This window comes from Hemitrygon akajei, chromosome 12 (assembly GCF_048418815.1).
Source record: "Hemitrygon akajei chromosome 12, sHemAka1.3, whole genome shotgun sequence".
Lineage (NCBI taxonomy): Eukaryota > Metazoa > Chordata > Chondrichthyes > Myliobatiformes > Dasyatidae > Hemitrygon > Hemitrygon akajei.
Window position 1 is genome coordinate 81,442,650 of NC_133135.1, and position 19,722 is coordinate 81,462,371.

Genomic DNA, 19,722 nt, shown 5'->3' on the forward strand with positions numbered 1-19,722 from the left:
CATAGTAGAGGAATTAAGGGTTATGGGGAAAAGGCAGGTAGATGGAGATGAGCTTATTGACAATAGATGCAGAAGTAGACCATTCGGCCCTTCGAGCCTGCACTGCCAGAATGGCGGAACAGGCTCGACAGGCCAGATAGCCGACTCCTGCTCTGATTCTTTTATGTTATGTTCACAAGGTAAAAGAAAAAAGAATGCTTGTTGTCAATACTAATTACTTTTATGCACACAATATTTTGTGTCAAAATACTTCACTGAAGCAGTTCATAGCATCTGTATTCCTACCCTTGAGTGAAACTCATTGCATAGTCCACTTATACCCAGAGTACCTGGTACCTGGTCCAAACTCCTCCCTTATTGGTGTTTCTAAATTTTCAAGTCACTAGTGAAAAAAAATGGTGATGATTTTCCTAATCCCATTGACCCTGCTCACTTTGGCAACAGATCAAAGGAAATACCACATTAAAGTAGTAATATTAAAAATAAATTTGAATGTAAGCACTTACTTCTTCATACTGTCCAAACTAGGAGCCTAGAAAGCTGCATTTCAGTCAATCTAGGAACCAAGTACAGCGTAGACGCTGACTTGTTAATAAATCTGTATTTATGCATCGGTCATCAGGTCATGCCATATCCAAGAATAGAGAAATGGTCTTGACCCTACTTGAGAGGGTCTTTAGCCTGAAACATCAACACTTTCACTTCAGATGCTTCTTGACCTGCTCACTGTTCTGCATTTTATGGTTTTACTTCAGAATTTCAGCTTTCGTTTATGTCTGGAAAACCAAAGCTCCTAATTTCACATCCAACCAGTAAGGTTTCATGACATGATTAACCAAATCAGAATTTACACACTGCTAATAACACTTGTGTCAAGAGAAAAACAAAACCAGTGACACATTGCTGCAGTGTACAGACAACTTTAATAAGTGCACCTGAACTTGGTCTTCAAAATTTGGGTGCATTTATGGCTGCTGCTCTATTAACTTACATTTATCTGAACAGAACAACCATTCATTAAAGGTTGTGAACAAACAGGAAATACAGGGGACAGAATCACTTTAACAGAGGTTGCACTCTAAACATGGGACCAGAAGATATTGCAAAGTTAGAGGAACAAAAACATGAAAGACTTCACTGGGCATGGGCTGTGAACTAGTTGAGATTAATGCGGCCAGAATAAATCAATTGTAAGAAAGGTTCAAAGGTTCTTTTTATTGTCTAAGTATGAATGCACAATACAACTCTGATATCTGTCTTCCCCAGATAGCCATTAAATACAGTAAGACCATGGGTGTTGATAAAAGAAGATATCAACTCCCCCCCACCCCCAGTATGAAAGGAAACAAAACTTGCACACCTCAAAATTCCTTAACCCCTCCTCCACAAAAAGAAAATAGTGACAATAGCATCAAATCCCCCACCCCTCCCTTGTAGAAAAAAAGTGACCCACAGAAAAAAAACGCTGTCAAATGCAATCCCCGGCCCCCTCATCTCCAGGAGAAAAACAGTGACAATAATAATCCTCAACCCCTTCACGCACAATAAAGAACAGTGACAGTCACGTGAAAACCCCCAAATCCCCCTTACACACAAAAAATTAACAAATCACCCACCCGTCAATCAGCCTTAAGAAAGAAAACATAGTAAAAATGAAGGAAAGCAATATAAAGTACAGTCCAAAAATCACATGTCACAGAATATCGGAAACGTCTTTTCATCTGCATACGAATGATAAGCAGGGTTTTAAAATACTGGAGTTTAGCAAGGCTGTAAATGGAAGCCATAGAAGGTTTCAGTGTGATAGTAACTTGCGATGATGGGGAAAAGTGAAGATGATCACGGTGAGGTACAAAAGAGGAAGACTGATGCTCAACATGGTGAAATGACACAGTGGTTGATTTCCCCGAATAGGAGGACAGCAGAACAAGGCTATAATTCAGCATGGGAGTCAGCTCTATTGATGACTTCATCCACGACTTGAAAGAGCAGTGGTGTGTTGCTGCACATATCTAACTTCCTGCAGACTGGAGCAGTTGGAAATTACCAACAGGACAGGTATTATCCTTCACCCTAATGATGCTTGCCAGGGACACACTTTTGAAGTGTAATCAGTGATGTATTATAAGAAACGATTTTGTTAATATACATTGACAGCAATTTCTGACAAAGAAATTGCTTTCATGTTGTTACTTGTGAAAGAGGAAACTGCTCAGCTCCTCATAAAGGTTTGAAATGGAAGTGTACATCGGCCAAGAAGGGGGACATATTTTATTTTTAGTGTCCATACAACTTTATGTTCAACCCTGGCGCAGTATTCCATGAAGAATTTGTCAAGTCCTGCTGAGGTTACATTACCTCTGATTGCTATACTAACTTCTGAGCATTGGAACTTCTGAGCAATTAACCATTGAAACACAAGCAAACCCCGTTCATACATTATTCACTAAAGTTATACATTAAAATTCATACATTATCCACTAAAATTATTGATATTATAAAATGCAACGTCCTACTTATAGCAAGGCATGATGTGAGCAAAATCAGACAAGTGTAATTAAATAATTGATAACTAAATAAAACAACATTCAGTAGAAAAATAACTAATGTACTGTGGCTTCCAATAGCAACCTCAATATACAAAGCCAAACTGTACAAATCAGATAAGCCCCAATGTTTAATTAGGTATTTTGAATGGGAAGTGGCAGGGTACAATTAATGCTGCTGCAGGAAACCTTCAGCAAATACACAGAGCAGTCACTGCTTATGAAGCAGCGAAGTTAAAAATAGCCCGTGCATTCTAGTCACATAATAAAGCAGAACATCAGATAATAACTTCAAGGATCTGCAGCATAGTGGGAATAATTGATTAGCCCACCCGCTGCTTCAGCTTTGCTTCGTGCCCTGCAGGGCAATCAACTAAAATAAGCAAAAATAGTAAACTGGCATTTTCACAGAGATGGCTTGATGCAAGCAGAGGCTATTTACAACTCAATCATCCCTGTTGTTCATATATTAAGCGTCAAGAAGCGCAGTTAGGTCATCAAAGTTCAAAGTAAATTTATCAAAGTACATATACTGTATGTCCAAATATACTGGATCAGATTCATGGGAGGCTATTCATCTTGGCTTCAGAAGTGCCTCAAACTCAAATACCATGGTAGGTACATAAACAATCTACAATGTACATGGAAGCACTTCAGAATGTGCGCCATAGCTTCAGACACAATGACTGAAATTCTAGAAAATTGGAGGATATTTTGCCTTGTGTGTGTCCATATGAAACCAATCTATGAAAGGTGGAATGTCAAGCTGGTCATGTTCAGTGATCCAAAGTACTTCAGTTCCCATCTATAAGCTCATAATTTTGTGTGCTGTACTGTCTTACTTAAATCTATTCTTACAGTTCACTGATTAAATCCAATTTTGCAAAGTGGAAAGGTTGCTGGGGGAGGGAAAAAGAAGAATGCAGATAACGCAAGACAAAACAGTTTGCTTCTCTAATTCCGATATCACATGATAATAATAATGGAGTTGATTATTATCCAGAATCAGTCGCAGCTACCAACAACCAGGGGATAAAGATAGAGCATAATTGCTATAATTAGGGGCTGTGCAGGTTTCCAACTTCACCTGCTTCCTTTAAGGAATAGTCAGGTCGGGGTTGCTCAGAAAATGGTGCAGATAAAAACTCTGGGTGCACTAATTATGTAGCCTTGGAGTAATGATCCAGCATCTCACATGCAGCAGTAATCCAAACAGATCCATCTTAGAGTGTCAGAATGAGCTGCCCTGCAAATTTAGTGCCTTGTAAAAGTATTCAGTCCTCACCAACCCTTCATTCACATAAATTACAACCGGGAACTGCGATCAATTTAACTGTGCATTTTATTATTTGTGAATCACATGCTCCTTTTTTTCCCCCCACACTAGACCTAAAAAACAAAAGGGATATTATAAAGCATGACAAAATCAAAAATTGAGAAACTGAAATGTCAACCATCTCTCTGCTGCTCATAATGCCACTAGCGTTTAGGGCAGCAATGACGGTCCTCCATCTCTGGTGGTGTTCAGGACTCCCTTCATGGTGTCAGTAGCTTCCTCCTGGTTTTCACTACTGTCAGTCATGCAAGTTCTGGGTTGAGACTCAGGGATACCATCGCACTTGGATGTAGAAGGCTTCCTCATTGCTGATTCTGTAACAGTCAGGGTTATTAGCCTTGAGCTGAGCCTGCAAATGGAGGACCTGTGGACCAACTTTAGTCCCACCTCTACCCTTTGATCTGTTTGGCATGGGTAACCCTAAGAGCCAAAGCACAAAGCCCTGACTCCAGCAAACATAGCTCTCTGGGTCATTGAGGCACACAAGCCTTCAAACTACAAAGAGGTTGTGGTCCTCTTGGAGGTGAAATGCCAACAGTTCAAAATTATTCATCCCTCTTTGCTCAGTACTTAGTTGAACCACCTTTCCCAGCTATTACAGCCAATAGTCTTTTCAGCCAAGTCTCTATTAGCTTTGCACAATGTGATAATGCAAGGCTTGTGCATTCCTCCTTCCAAAATTGCTCAACTGGTACCAGGTTAGTTGGGGAACAGCGGTGGATAGCAATCTTGAGGTCTTACCAGAGATGTTTGATCGCTTAAGGTTAGAACTCCGGCTGGGCCACAGAAGGACATCAATCTCTTCATTTGAAGCCACTCTATGGTTGCTCTGTCAGTGTGCTTTGGATTATTGTACTGCTGAAAGACAAACCTGCTCCCCGGTTTAAGCTTCCTGGCAGAGGCCAGCAGGTTTTTATGCAAGATCTCTCTGTATTTAGCGGCACTCATCTTCCCATCAATCCTGATCAGATTTCCAGTCCCAGCCTCTGAAAAGCATCCGCATAGCATGATGCTACCTCCATCATACTTTACAGTTGGGATGGTGTGACCAGGCTGATATGCAGTACTAGATTTATGCCACATGTACCGCTTAGTGCTGAGGCCAAAAAGTTCCACTTTAGTTTCATTCAACCACAAGACCTTCTTCCACATCTTTACAGCATCTTCTAAATAAGACTTTGTAAAGTCTTTATGGGCAAGGATATGCTTTTCTTTATCCAAGGCTTCTTCCTTGCCACTTTTCCATAAATACCCTTTTTGTGCAAGGCCTTGGAGATTGTGGAGCCATGAACTTCATCTCCAGTTGCAGCCACTGACTTCTGCAGCTCACTCAGAGTGACTGTTGGCGACACAGTAGCCTCTCTTATGAGTGCACTCTTCTCCGGCGACTAAGTTTAAAAAGACGGCCTGACCTAGGCAGTGTAGCTGTGGTTTCATTTTTTTTCCTACTTTTTCCACGATGGACTACACTGAGCTCTACAGTATATTCGCTGCCTTTGAGAAGGTTTTGTACTCTTCCCCAGATCTGTGCTTCTCTATTACCATTTCTCTGACTTGTCTTGAATGTCCTTCTGTCTACATTTTGGTCTGGTCTGCTGAAAATTTAAGATACGGTTGGACCTTAGAAAGAGAGGGGATATTTATTCTTATGAATTCATTGAAAGCAGATGATCCTCCAATTTTCTACATCAACAAATTGGATGAGTTGGTAAGGTAATACTATATATTGCACCTGAGAAAGTTAGCATAGTAAGTTACAAAGGGGATGAATATCTTCTCAGCCTCACAATTTTGGTTTTTAATTTTTACTAAATTACTGACAAGCTTTGGAATTTATCTTTTGATTTGACATGATGCACAATGTTTTGCAGATTTGCTAAAAACAAAACCCTGCTACAATATACTTTATATTTAGAAAATGAGATAGCAAAAGGTGAAAACTGTTGTGGGAGCAGAATAATTTTTCAAGGCACTGTATATCATCCTACAGCAATCCACTCATTATATTTTCAACCCGTCCAAACACATGGTAGGCAAAGTCCAGAGGTCAAACGTACCTAATCTTCACATGTATGCAACACCTACCTAGTCACATTTAAAGTTACTCATTGTATTAAGCAACTTTTAGATCCAAGGAAACGAGGGCTATGCATTATATGGCTCTATTTATGATGGTGCCTTTGGACACAATATGAAAGATAATTAAGGACAGTGCCCTTTGAGATAAACAGATGCAGTACATTATTTTATTATACTCACAGACTGAGTCGCTTCACCATACTCTTCCGGGGCTTTGGAGATGTGGGACTGATATCGGATGTTGCCTCTATTTCACAGGACACATTATAGCTGCAGGATGGCAAATGAGTATGATTTAGACAAATGGAGATTTTCAACGCCGTTATTTTCACTAACTCAGCTTGCGCAAATGATTATTTTGTTCGGGGCCATTTATTTCTCTGGCAAGAGAACATGGCTCATTACTTTGATTAATGGCTGACAGGTGCGGCAGTCTGGAGCGGTTGGCATTTCCGGAAACACAATGCTTTCCACATGAAAAGCAGATGGGAAGGAATGGAGCTTATGTGGGAAATTCAGAGAAGAGGTACCAAGATCTATCACCACCTTTCAGCAGGACACTTAGAGCAGAAGAACAAAAATGTTGCAAAATGCACTTTGATTGTAGAAAATTCAATTTAGCAAGACTCTTAGCAATAGCAGACCCTCGAGTTAAATTTCCAGTGCTCAGTGCAACAAAGGAACATGCAGAGTTACAACCCATGAACTCCAGACTTCAGCTATGTTCCTGTGAGATCTCACACTAAAGCACCTCAAGTGAACTTGGAGCAGTTCCTTAAGCCAAATGATAGTTCAGTGTCATCTCTAGCCTCACTAAAACGGTGCAGCCAATCCTGTTGACTAGTAAAATGTGGTAAAACAACCTAAAATGGGATCCCAGAGTTGACACATTCTGGTCATTATTATTCATTTAACTGCTGATGTTAGTTGTCTTTTATCATGTATTAAGAACAATACCATTTCTGGTTGAATGGTAAGCAACACCTGGCTGAAGTTACATGTCACGTTGGTGAATGTTGAAGCACAGATGGAAAAAGTAAATGAACTGGTGTCAAACTCTGAAAGTTCAAAAATCTAACATGATCAGAATCACGCTTGTTATTCTACTGAAAAAAAATCCTGGAAAGCTTCTTACCTTTCTTCATCAGTTAAGTACTGTTGACTGTGGAACCACTTGAGAAAACTTTGGACAGGACTGATGCAGTAACTGTTACAGGCAGACTGCAGCAATTTAATCTGTGCAATCACCTCAAATTCCTGTCAGAAGATAAAAGGAAAATTTTAGTGTTTTCTTTCCCTGAAATATCCCAATATCCCTATCTCTAATCATGTTGGTAGAACTTGTAAAAACTTTTAATTCAAAAACCATATTAAAAATATTAATTTGCTGCTCACTCAATGCATTTCAATCAAAGACCAGTGGATTTGAAGTACACTGTGCAACTCCTGAAGAACAACTATAGAATTTTATCCCAAGATTGCTTTATATCTCAATTCCTTTCCAGGTAATTAAAATTACTCAACATTTATACAGTCATAAAACTCAAAGAATTTGTGGACAAGCATTCTGGATGGCTGTTATTTTATTCCAAAAAATTCTTGAGTATAACATCAATATCAATGGTTAGACTAATAGGATTTTTTTTTAAGAAGGTAGTAACTAGGAGAAGTGAAATGCTGGAAAGCTGTGAAATCTGAATTGTTTTATTTTAATCAGTTCTGGGTTCTCTGCAAAATCACCATTTTATCTGTCAAATGAAAAGTGAAGGACTTTCCTAAGTCCAACTTTGAAAACAGCTTTGCCCAGAAACTGGGTATCACATTTACTGCATCCCTCCGTCTAACAAAATCTGAACTGGGAAAATATTGTCTGTTCATTCATTATGCGCCATGTCGTACAATGTAGGCGATCATGATCTTTCCATGACCACGATTGCTCTTGGCAATTTTGTTACAGAAGTGCCTTCTAATGGGCAGTGTCTTTACAAGACAGGTGACCCCAGCCATTATCAATACTCTTCAGAGATTGGTTGCCTGGCATCAATGGTCACATGACCAGGGCTTGTGATATGCACTGGCTGCTCCTACGGTCATCCACCATCTGCTCCCATTGCTTCATGCAACCCTGATCAGGGGAAAAAGCAGGTACTACACCTTGTCCAAGGGTGACCTGCAGGTTAGCAGTGGGAAGAAGCAGCTTACACCTGCTTTAGTGGTGCTGTATCTCCAGCCCACCATCCTGGGAAAAATACATCTTTCAAAAACAAAATGGCAGAATCATTTCTACCTCAAGTACTACATTAAAACTCAACTACATTCCCAATAGAAGGTTTAAAAAGATTATGAGCAACTGGTGTACATGGTGGGGAAAAAAAAGTCACACTTAGGATCATTCAATAATCTCTAACCTGCATCCCAGACGGATACAGGATAGTTGCTGACAGTGACTACATAGAAATTACAGAATATTTATTTAGCCCAATTGATCTATACGTGTGCTCGTGATCAATTCACTTCACTTCATGCAACTGAAGATATTTCTATTCCTTTCACTCGTGTATAATCGTGTTGCCTCTTCAAATCATTATGCAATTCCCTTTAACCTCCTTCTAGCAAGCTTTGGAATCATTTACTAGATTTTTGTGACATTATTTAAAGCCATTAACTTTGGTGAAAGTAAAGCCTAACAAGATTTTTAATAACACTTTGCCTTCATACATTTCAGAAAATTGTGTGACATATAATAATTCATACTAACCCTTCTCCTCTTTTCAAAGTTGATCAAACCACCCTAGGAAATACAAGGGGCAATAAGCATTAATTTAACTTGCAAATAAAGGCAAAGTCAGACATTTACAGACAGATATACAATAGAATTTATGAAAATCTATAAAGACTGACAAACAACCATTGTGAAAAAGACAGATTGTATAAATAAAAACACAACACTGAGACTATGGGTTGTTGACTCATTGAAAGTGAGTCCATAGGTTGTGGAATGAGTTCAGAGTTGGGATGAATGAAGTTATCCACACTGGTTCAAGAGCCTGATGGTTGTAGGGTAATAACTGTTCCTGAACTTGGTTGGTGTGTGGCACCTAAGGCTCCTGTACTTCCTGCCCAGTGTAAGTAGCAAAAAGAGAGCATTGTCTGGATGAATGCACTCCAGGATTGTAGACATAGAAAGGCCAAAATTGAATACAACTTAACTGGCTTCCAAAATAGGAGGCCAAAATTCAAAAGTAGGACAACTTATAACCCTCTCCATTACATAGGGTTTGGGTGCCTTGGAAGCTACTTCTAATGTGATTTTCTACCATGCAAGTACTTCTTTTAGCTCAGTGAAACCCATGTTTCAAGCAGAGATGCACCCCTAACAAGAAGTTCTTCTCTCAACAGCAAAGAGCAATCCATAGGCAAGGGAATTCTGATTATTTGTTACAGTATTACTGTACAAGTATCAATCCAAGAGATTGTCTTGTCAGTCCAAGGCAACTCCATTGTGTCCGCTCACTCCGAACAAGCAACCTGCAATAAAACTTAACCTTCGTTTGTCCTCAATAAAGCACCTCAGTTTATTTTTGCTCATCATTTTGCCCCATAACCCTACATAATAAAGGGTGAATTTTAAGTCTGTATCTCAAAAGTTTAGAAGTAATTTGAAAATTTCCATGACCCAAACTGCAATAACGTGAAGGTGGATTGCCCATTAGTAGCTTTTAATTTGCTTAAGATGTGGTCCTTGTGCAAAGTTATTTATACGACACAACAAAACTGGCGGCAAAGAATGAAAGGTTGCATGGCATCCAAGTAACAAAGCTGCATGAACTCTGCAATACACAACATTTCCGACCACAATTAAAAAGGACTGCACTTAGAAGGATCTGCTTAGCTATTTTCATTCAACTTCAGAGTTAATTTCACAGTACTTTAAATTACTGAGGATATGCATTCAGCTTCTTTAATGCATTCTCAACCTATCCCATAAATGGTTTCATTTTCATGATGATTACCTTCAAACAACTTTCATTGATGCTCTAACTTCTGGGCCCAGCAAGTAAGTGCAATTACGAAGAAAGGACAGTAACGCCACTACTTCCTTAGGAGTTTGTGAAGTTTTGCCATGATACCCAAAACTTTGACAAGCTTGTATAGATGTTCAATGGAGAGTATATTGACTGGTTACATCATGGCCTTGTATGGTAACACAAATACCTTTGAATGGAAAATCCTACAAAAAATAGTGGATATGGCCCAGTCCAACATTGAGCACATTTACAAGGAGCAGTATCACAGGAAAGCAGCATCCATCATCATGGTCTCCAACCACCCAGGACATGCTCTCTTCTCACTGCTGCCATCAGGACTCACACTACCAGGTTCAGGAACAGTTATTACCCCTCAATCATCAGGCTCTCGAACTAAAGGGGATAACTTCACTGAACTTCACTCACCCCATCATTGAACCGTTCCTATAACCTATGGACTCACTTCAAGTACTCTTCATCTCATGCTGTTACTATTCATTGCTTATTTATTTTTGTATTTTGCAAAGTTTGTTGTCTTTTGCACACTGGTTGAATGTCCAGTTCAGAATCAATCAGGTTTAATATCACTGCATAAATTGGTATGGTCTTCCATTGATTTTATTGTAATCATTATTCTATTATGGATTTATTGAGTAGCCCCGCAAGAAAATGAATCTCAGGGTTGTATATGGTGACATATATATACTTCGATAATAAATATACTGTGAACTTTGAACGACAGCAACCAAAGAAGGAATCACAAGACACAGTAATACTTACATCAACATAATCCGGGAGTGCAGTGTCCAGCATTGTCAGATCAGTCAAGAAGGTACCAAGGTACGGCACAGTCCCTTGCATCACACCCTGGGGAATACAGGCAACTTAGTTCAACTTTGAACAAGCTGGGTGGCGTGAGCTTCTCAACCATCCTGACCACACGTTACATTCTCTTTTTATTCTACTAAATCAATTTGGAATTAAACAGGTTAATAGTTCAGACATAAAGCCAGGGCACAGACTAGGAAGACCTGGCACTTTGCGCCAAGATAACCATGCCAAGCTTTATGGAATATTTGTTATTTGAATTTGGGAGCTCTTCCACATCATAGGTCCCATAAAAGACATAACCTTTTTGCTCATTATTCACATCAATACTATTGGAAAGATGAATAGAAGCTATTTCATAGCTTGGTATTAGCAAGTATCACAGAAATAGCAAGGTCAAATACAGCATTCTTTTCCAATCAAGCTCCACTGAAGAGCCTATTTGATAGTTTTCACTGCCCCAGGTGATCATCAGCACTTTTAACAAAACATGGACTTGACATCCTGGTGTATCTCATCTCATGCAACAATCAGTACTTCGCTTAAGGTACATTTGAAAGGATCACAGGGCACTAATACATTTAGCTGCAAGATTTTAACTTCCAACACCAAGAACCTCTCAGTAACACCACAGCTATCAGGCCAAGTCCTGAAGGTGAAAGTTGGTTGAAGCAGGTAGTGAGAACAAAGGTTGAGAGAGGTGGATATGGGTGGCATCTACTTGGCCTCACTTGCACAATTCCAACAAATTGAGACAAACTTATAATGATTGGTAGGAGTGGCCAAGATCAAAGCTGTACATCACTGCCATGTGATTCTGGTGTTGGACAATGAAACAAGTTAGCGGAAGCGCTTTCCATAATGTCCTCACTCTTATGTACTACACAGCCTACAACACAAGTATCAAAGACAATGCTGAAGTGCTTGCAAACGTCTTCATCCAGAAACAGAAGTCCCAAGTATCACACAAACCAATCTCCAGGCATTTCAATTCAGTTCAGATGGTACAAAAAAATGGCCAAGTGGAACATTTAGAGCAAAAGATTACAAGTCCTGTCTGGCTGAGAGATTCATCTGTGGATTCCCTAATTTATGGGAGAAGACAGGAACATGAGGGAATTCACCAAGGCTTCCTTCTCAGCACCTTCCAAAGCCCACCACCTCTAACATCTTGAAAGACAAGGACGGCAATGAAACAGAACAATACTCTTTGGAAATACACCACCAAACCATCACTGTCAATTCACAAACAAGAGAAAATCTACAGATTCTGGAAATCTAAGTAACACACACAAAATGCTGGAAGAACTCAGCAGGCCAGGCAGCATCTATGGAAAAGAGTAGTCGAGGTGTTGAGCTGAGACCCTTCAGCAGGGCTGGGGGAAAAAAGTGAGGAGTTAAAAGATGGTGAGCTGAGGGAGAAACACAAGGTGATAAGTGAAACTGGTATGGGGAGGGGTGAAGTAAAGAGCTGGGAAGTTGATTGAAAGAAATACAGGGCTGAAGAAGGGGGTATCTATTAGGAGAGGACAGAAGGCCATGGAATTAAGAAAAGGGGGAGGAGCACCAGAGGGAGGCAAAGGGCAGGCAAGGAGATAAGGTGAGAGGGGGGAAGGGGATGGGGAATAGAGAAGGTGTGGTGGGCAGGGAGGCCATTACTGGAAATTTGAGAAATCGATGTTCATGCCATCAGGTTGAAGGCTATCCAGATGGAATACAAGTTGTTTCTCCTCCAACTTGAGTGTGGCCTCATCACGACTGTGCAGAAAGTCATGAATGGTCATGCTGGAATGGGAACGGGAATGGGAAGTGGAATTAAAATGGGAGATCCCACTTTTTCTAGCATATGGAGCATAGGTGTTTGGCAAAGTGGTCTCCCAATTTATGTCGGGTCTCACCAATATACAAGAGGCCACACTAGGTGCACTAGATACAGCAGATGACCCCAAAAGGCTCCCAGGTGAAGTGTCACCTCACCTGGAAGGACTGTTTGGGACCCTGAATAGTAGTGAGGGAGGAGGTGTAAGGGCAAATGTAGCACTTGTTCTGCTTGCAAGGGTAAGTGTCAGAAGGGAGATTAGTGGGGAGGGATGAATGGACAAAGGAGTTGTGTAGAGAGCGATCCCTGCGGAAACAAGAAAGTGGGGGAAGGGAAGGATGTGTTTGGTGGTGGGATCCCATTGGAGATGGTGAAAGTTACAGAGCTGGACCTGGAGACTGGTGGGGTGGTAGGTGAGGACAAAAGGAATCCTATCACTATGGAAAGATGGGAGGATGGGGTGAGGGCAGATATGCGCTAAATGGAAGAGATGCAGTTGAGGGCAGCATTGATGGTGGAAGAAGGGAAGTGCCTTTCTTTGAAGAAAGGGGACATCTCCTTTGCTCTGAAATGAAAAGCCTCACCCTGAGAACAGATGTGGCAGACACAGAGGAATTGAGAGAAGGGGATGGCACTTTTACAAGTAACAGGGTGGGAAGAGGTATAGTCCAGATAGTTGTGAGAGTCATTGGGTTTGTAATAGACATCAGTGGATAAGCTGTTTCCAGAGAAACAGATAGAAAAATCGAGAAAGGGGAGGGAGGTGTCAGAAATGGATCAGGTAAATTTGAGGGCAGGGTGGAAGTTGCAGGACAAGTTGATGAAGTCGATAAGGTCGGCCTGGGTGCAGGAAACAGCACCAACGCAGTTGTTAATATAGTGTAGGAAAATTGTAGAAATCCAATACCTTTCTACCAGTTCTGTGATTACTTCCAACACAAGGCCCAAAGACTGTAGGAATTTCTCATCACCTTTGAGGCGATTTAATTGCTACCCTTGCAAGTGACACCCATGCCCCAATGAATGAACAAAATCAACTATTGTCAAGACCTTATCTGCTAAGGCCTAGAGGCATATTCCTGCTTTATTGGTCCAGGCGTTCAATCATAATCAAATGAAATGTAGAATATTTTCATTGAAATTATGTCAATATAGAGCAATATTTCATTTTCAGTACAAATAGTTTAAGTTTACAACTAATCTGAACACTTTGAAAGAGCAATCAGTAATACCAGTGTTCTATTTAATTCTAAGTACTGGTAAATAGCCAGATATACAACAGCTGCATTATACAAATATGAGACCAATTTCCAGGCAATTTTTTCACCTGGTGGTGAATATAAAAGAGTAACCTACCATATCTTTCTGCAACTGCAGCCGTTTCTGAGTCCGTTTCTGGTTTTCTTTCACACTGCTGTCCAGATTTGCAAATTTTGAAGTGCCTTCCTGAAAGGACGGAAATAAAAGGCAATTAGCACCCTGCCGATAATTTCCCGCAATGTTTTACATTCCAGCTGAATCAAATTTATTCCATTCGAGGCTCTTGCAAAGAAAAAATTTGATTCAGCTAAGATATTTCCAACTGTGATAAGTTGTACAGTGCTTTATTTAGAGTGAAAGTTTTATGTAGCCATACAGAGGACAGTATCGTACCAGATTGTTAACAACCTACACCTAAGTACACACAATTTACATCACTGGGAATTGGAAGGGGTTAACTTGCTTGCAGAAACACTGATGGAACTGTTGTACACAAGAACAATCATTGCTCCTTACTATGTAGGTATAATCTCATCAGGTATTTACATCTCAGTACTTTCCAATCCTACTTTCTTTCTCTCTGCACATTGGGTGTTCGACAGTCTTCTTTATTTTTATGTTTTTTTAATTTTTTGTTTTTTTAAATGGGCATGATCTTTTTTTTTGTTTCTCTCTGCACATTGGGTGTCCAACAGTTTCATTCTCTTTCCTTAAATGGGTTCCTTTGGTGTTCTTTGTTTCGTGGCTGCCTGCTAGGAGACGAATCTCAAAGTTGTCCAACGCACACATACTTTGATAATAAATGTACTTTGAACTATTTGTTGGAAGGTGGAGAAGTTTCATATACAGTCATACTGGGAACTAGTTCAGACTTTCTGTAAGCTTCCAAACTTGGATTGCTGGTCACACTGATGGACAATAAAAGGTGAAGCTCTGACGTGCATGGAGAAAATGCTCCATGAAAAACGTTGCTTCCACAGGTATCAGAGATGAAGATAACTAGGACTGCGTCAAAGTATGCATATTCACAATCTCACAGAACCAGTAGATGATACAGACAGCAGTCACGCAAGATGGGTCCCACAATGCAAGCTCCAACATAAAATGGAAACTGGTAATCAATGCTGACCTTGTAACTGACCACAGAAAGGTAACTAAATATAAAACTAAAGGTAATCATGCATCTATATGACTTCTACAGATTAAAGGAAGGCTACATTAAAGTGAATTATATATGGGACAGCTATATCCCTAAAGAAAGCACAAGCTAAGACATCATCCATGCTAGATATTTATAACTACAAAAACAACTGTTATTAGACTCTCCGATAAAGAACATTTTGGCATTCAGTATGAGATTTGTGAATAAAAATCTTCACCCAATTTTGATTTCAATCAGAGGACGGCCAATTGACAACAAAAGGCGGATGGGTTACAAGGGACTAACACAGCATAAGATCAGGGCAACTTCGAGGCAAGCATCTTGAAGGTTATGGAACTCAGAGACCTCTGTGCAGAAAGAATATTACAGAAAACTGTTCTGCATTTAGTCCTCTTCGAGCAGACAGAAACACACGACTCTATTCAAAACAGAAGGGGAATTAAACAAGGAACCCTTACTTTGACTTTCTTACCCTGTGAACAAGGTGAAGTGGTATGGTAACTCAGCAATAAGTTTGTAAGTAGCTAACACCATGACTGATTAGTAACTAAGCAAGTGGAAGAGTGAAAGAGAAAAGGAACAGGATGAGTCAGAATGATAAAGGTGAACAGCTGAGTGAAAAGTTGCAAGACCGTACAAACAGAGAAGGCCAGAGTGACAAGCAGGATAAGATTATTGAAGGATATGAAGAAGTGTGAGATACTCAGCAGATTTGGGGAAAAGAAGCCCATGTCATTGACAGAATGGTTTCTGAGCTCAACTGCTGACTGTGAACCACTTAATTTTATGGAAATGAAAACTGCTGCAGCTCTGGGAATTTGGAAAAACAGAAAATGCTTGTCTGGTGAAAGAGAGAGTCAATATTATTGGTGGATGACCTTTCAACAACCAGACCTGTGAACTTTTCAATTTTGTTTTAAAAATTTATGGAAGGCAAACAGAGGAAATGGAGTCAGGATATCAAGAACACCAGGTAGCAGAAATGAAGGGGTAAAAACATGCAAATACACAGGCACAATGGTTCAGATGCAGCTTTCTATGAAACTGGCTGCCAAAGTTTCCGCATGGATTACTTCAATCCAAGCAACGGAGGGAATTTGTCTGAGGCGCCATCAATGAATGAGTGCTCATAATACTATACAGAAAAGGAAAGATACAATGGACAGTTCTGAAGTCACAAATTGTCTGCTAATGTTCCACAGTGGCAACTGACTGACTAAAATGTGAAAACGGGGAAGTCTACAGGTACAGTACAGTGCTGGAAATCCAAAGCAACACACACAAAATGCTGGAGGAACTCAGCAGGCCAGCCAGCATCTACGGAAATAAACAAATAGTCGATGTTTTGAACCGAGACCCTTTATCAGGGCTGAAAAGGAAGGGGAAGACGCCAAAATAAAAATGTAGGGGAGGGGAAGAAGGCTAGTGCTGAAGAACGGTTGCAGCCTGAAACAGCGACTGTTTATTCACTCCCACTGATGCTGCCTGACCTGCTGAGTTCCTCAAGCATTTTGTGTGCATTTGCTTAAGATGTGAAAAGACTGTTTTCTAAATGGATTTCGAATTGATGCTTCAAGAAGTGAACCATTGTGCTCACTGTCCGACTATCATTCAGTTTTAAATAAGCACAAATATTCTAGCAGAGGTCAATCTTGGCTCAGCTCAGTGTATTTTGCTGCCTGTTAATTTGGTTAAGCAAGCAAAACTTCAAGGTCGAGAAAAATAAATCAGAAATAAATAGGAAAAGGGATGTCTGAGGAATTGGAACCACATTCCTTAGAATGTTCATGAGCACCAAGTATTTACAGTTACAGTATCAGTCTAAACTTCCTATCCCTAAATACAAGCACTTATTCCTCATTATTAACCCAGTTTTTCCATACCAATGCTGAATTAACCCTAATCTAAACTGAGGGTGAGCAGTTTTTTTTAAACATTGGAGGCCTAGAGAGACATGTGCTGGCAGCAAGATCTTATTGTTCGGGGTGAAGGGGTGGTCAAGAAAACATCTTGGCAATTAATCAATGAGCTGGGAAGGATGCGTGAGTTTTGTGGAAAGAAATGGTAAAAGATCTAGTTGCAATTCCTAATATCTTGATTTGAATCATGTTACTTATTTTTACAAACAAATTAGCTCAGCTGAACTGGATTACTGCCATACTGTTTATACCAGCAAGATAAAAGAGCATTTTTCATATATTATTAAACACACTTCTCCCAATTTTTCAACTAAATGCAATTTGCTTTCTCCCCTCCCCCACTAAGACAGCAAGCATTGATAACATGCCCAAAATGAGGTGACTGTGTATTTAATGAGATTTCCTTACAATGCTCTTATCTTTGATAAACTTTCAAAATATGGTGACACTGAAAGATCGATAGTGTTTCTCATACATAGGAGTGATTATTTTAGCACTTGGAACATATTCAGCATTTTAAGAGCATTCTGTTCTATCAAGAGTCACAGAAACTAGTTGAATAAGATGACAGCTGATTTAATTTATGATTTTTTAAATTTAGTAGCTACAGTCAAAAAGATTCCACAAACAAACATGTGGATTATAAATGTGGCCTGGGTCTCATGCAGCCAGTAATCCTCATCAATAAAATAACAAAGTATAAGAAATGGGTGATAATTGGACGAATCAATTACACACAGGAAATGACACACAAGCATTTCACCTGGCTTTTAAATTACGGGGAGCTCAGTGCATGAAGCAAAAGGACCATAATTAACACAAATTTCGCTTTGCAATTCATTAGAAGATATTCCAAGATAAACTTCTATCACTTGGAATGGCAGCACAAGTTTAAAGCCAGTTCATGAAAAATTGTACTTATTATTTCCATTAGAAATTTTGACCAGCTAGACCAAACCAAACTACCTGGTACAAAATGGATCTGAGATTGGTATACAGTATTCATTAGCTGTCAGCAACTGGCTTAACCCATTACAAGAACTGTTTATAATGATTTAATGCCCCACCTATAGGAAAGCATTCACCTTACCCTCATTAGGAGCTCTCTACTTGTCAGATGGTTATTTTGGTCAGAAAATATTTCTGAAAGCTCTTCAAACATCAACATGCTGTCTCTAATCAAAAGAGTGAGACACAATTATAAGAAACAGATTAATTACCTGCCATCTCAAGGTGTCTGATAAAATAAATAACAGATAGCTCTGTGGAATTTTATATTTTCACAGAACAAAAAAGGAGATCTTTATCAAATGTTATGGTAGCCAGACAAATGTTCAAGCAGCTTAAAATATTTAAAAAATCAGGATACGATCAAGTTTTCTCTGACATTGAATTCCAATCTCAGGCAATTGCTTTAGAGAGATTTAACACATTTTATTGAGTGATGAAGGATTGCAAATTCTCTATGTTGTTAGTGAACACTCTTACTTCACCAGAGAAATATATGCTCAGAGTAACAATTTTGACGGCAATTCATAACCAGTAGCAGATCTAAATTGGGATAATATTTTCTTTCACCCAATCTGAGGTCCATAGACCCCTTGCTTAATGGTATTGCCCATGGCATTAAAAAAAAGGTTGGGAACCCCTGCCTTAGAGACAATTACTCAGCCAATGCTCATTCTCCAGTCAAGACAGATCCTTTAGGGGATTGGGTAAAACAAATCTGAAAAACCTGTCAACATCTTTGAAATCTGCCCATCTTGAAATTAAACTCAGGGAAGAATCTGCAATCCATGTCACCGCATATGTATTAAAGAAAATGCATACAGCCATCTTGGTAATAGACTTACTTTGATACAGTAGCCCAAACCTTCTTCAATCTGTAGATGGGGTTTGACTGCAAGGCTGAAAGAATGGCTCGCAGTGAGGAGAAATTCTTCATGATCCTGCATTCCTAATGGTAAAACAAGAGATTTTTTGTCTAACTATGAGTGGTTGCTGAATTCCTGATACCTTAGGGTTTTGAACATAGCTACCAAGAGTCAGCTGTGAAAATACCACAGCATTAAGGTTTTGTGGAAAACATTTATACTTGGCAGCTTAAAGCTTGTTATTCACATTTTCTTTACAACCACCTCCTCCCTTCATTGCCTAACAACTTCAGACACCGGTCACAAATGAGGTCAAGGACACCAGAGGAGACTTCAGAAGTGATCAAATACAAACTTTTCTTCTAAAATTGTTTTGCAGTGGGGGGAGGGGAACAGACTGAAAAGGGAAGCCTTTCTGCCGATAATTGGATTAAAAGTGGCAACAATGGCTGAGATAAAATCCTCATGTTGAAGACCCCACTGCATACAATAATCTCAGACATATCAGAACTAAAACTGATGCACTTCTATTAGCTACAAGTGAACTAATATACAACAGCTGATGCCAGGATAGCTAGCCTCAGCCAGAATTATGGTGGGAATGTCTTCTATGTTCCTTGTTCTACAGAGATCCAGGGAAGCAAGATTCTCATTCCAGGACTCACGAGGAAATGCGTACAGTGGAACCTGATGCAAATTATCGATTTTTGATAATGGAATGAGGATGGAGCCAACCTGTTCCTCTTCCACCGTGCTCTCGCTCCTCAAGTGATTGTTCATTAGTTGAAACTCGGGGACAACTTTGACCAAACATTGGAATGTAGCCACAAGGGCACATGCCCAAGCAAGATAAAAATTAAAATAGTTAAAG

At 39.7% G+C, this 19,722-nt stretch overlaps 1 protein-coding gene across 6 annotated transcripts in view; it reads right to left on the minus strand.

Annotated features, from left to right (window-relative positions):
• The window catches only part of rgl1 (ral guanine nucleotide dissociation stimulator-like 1), a 267,685-nt gene that overhangs the window by 9,395 nt on the left and 238,568 nt on the right, over positions 1 to 19,722 (minus strand). For all 6 annotated transcript variants that reach the window (XM_073063602.1, XM_073063604.1, XM_073063601.1 and 3 more), the window contains exons 8-14: positions 18,831 to 18,934; positions 18,068 to 18,152; positions 13,993 to 14,082; positions 10,770 to 10,856; positions 8,720 to 8,752; positions 7,097 to 7,218; positions 6,142 to 6,231 (exon numbers count right to left, since the gene is read on the minus strand). In XM_073063602.1, the coding sequence (XP_072919703.1) occupies positions 6,142 to 6,231; positions 7,097 to 7,218; positions 8,720 to 8,752; positions 10,770 to 10,856; positions 13,993 to 14,082; positions 18,068 to 18,152; positions 18,831 to 18,934 (611 nt within the window). The remainder of the gene's footprint in view (positions 1 to 6,141; positions 6,232 to 7,096; positions 7,219 to 8,719; positions 8,753 to 10,769; positions 10,857 to 13,992; positions 14,083 to 18,067; positions 18,153 to 18,830; positions 18,935 to 19,722) is intronic.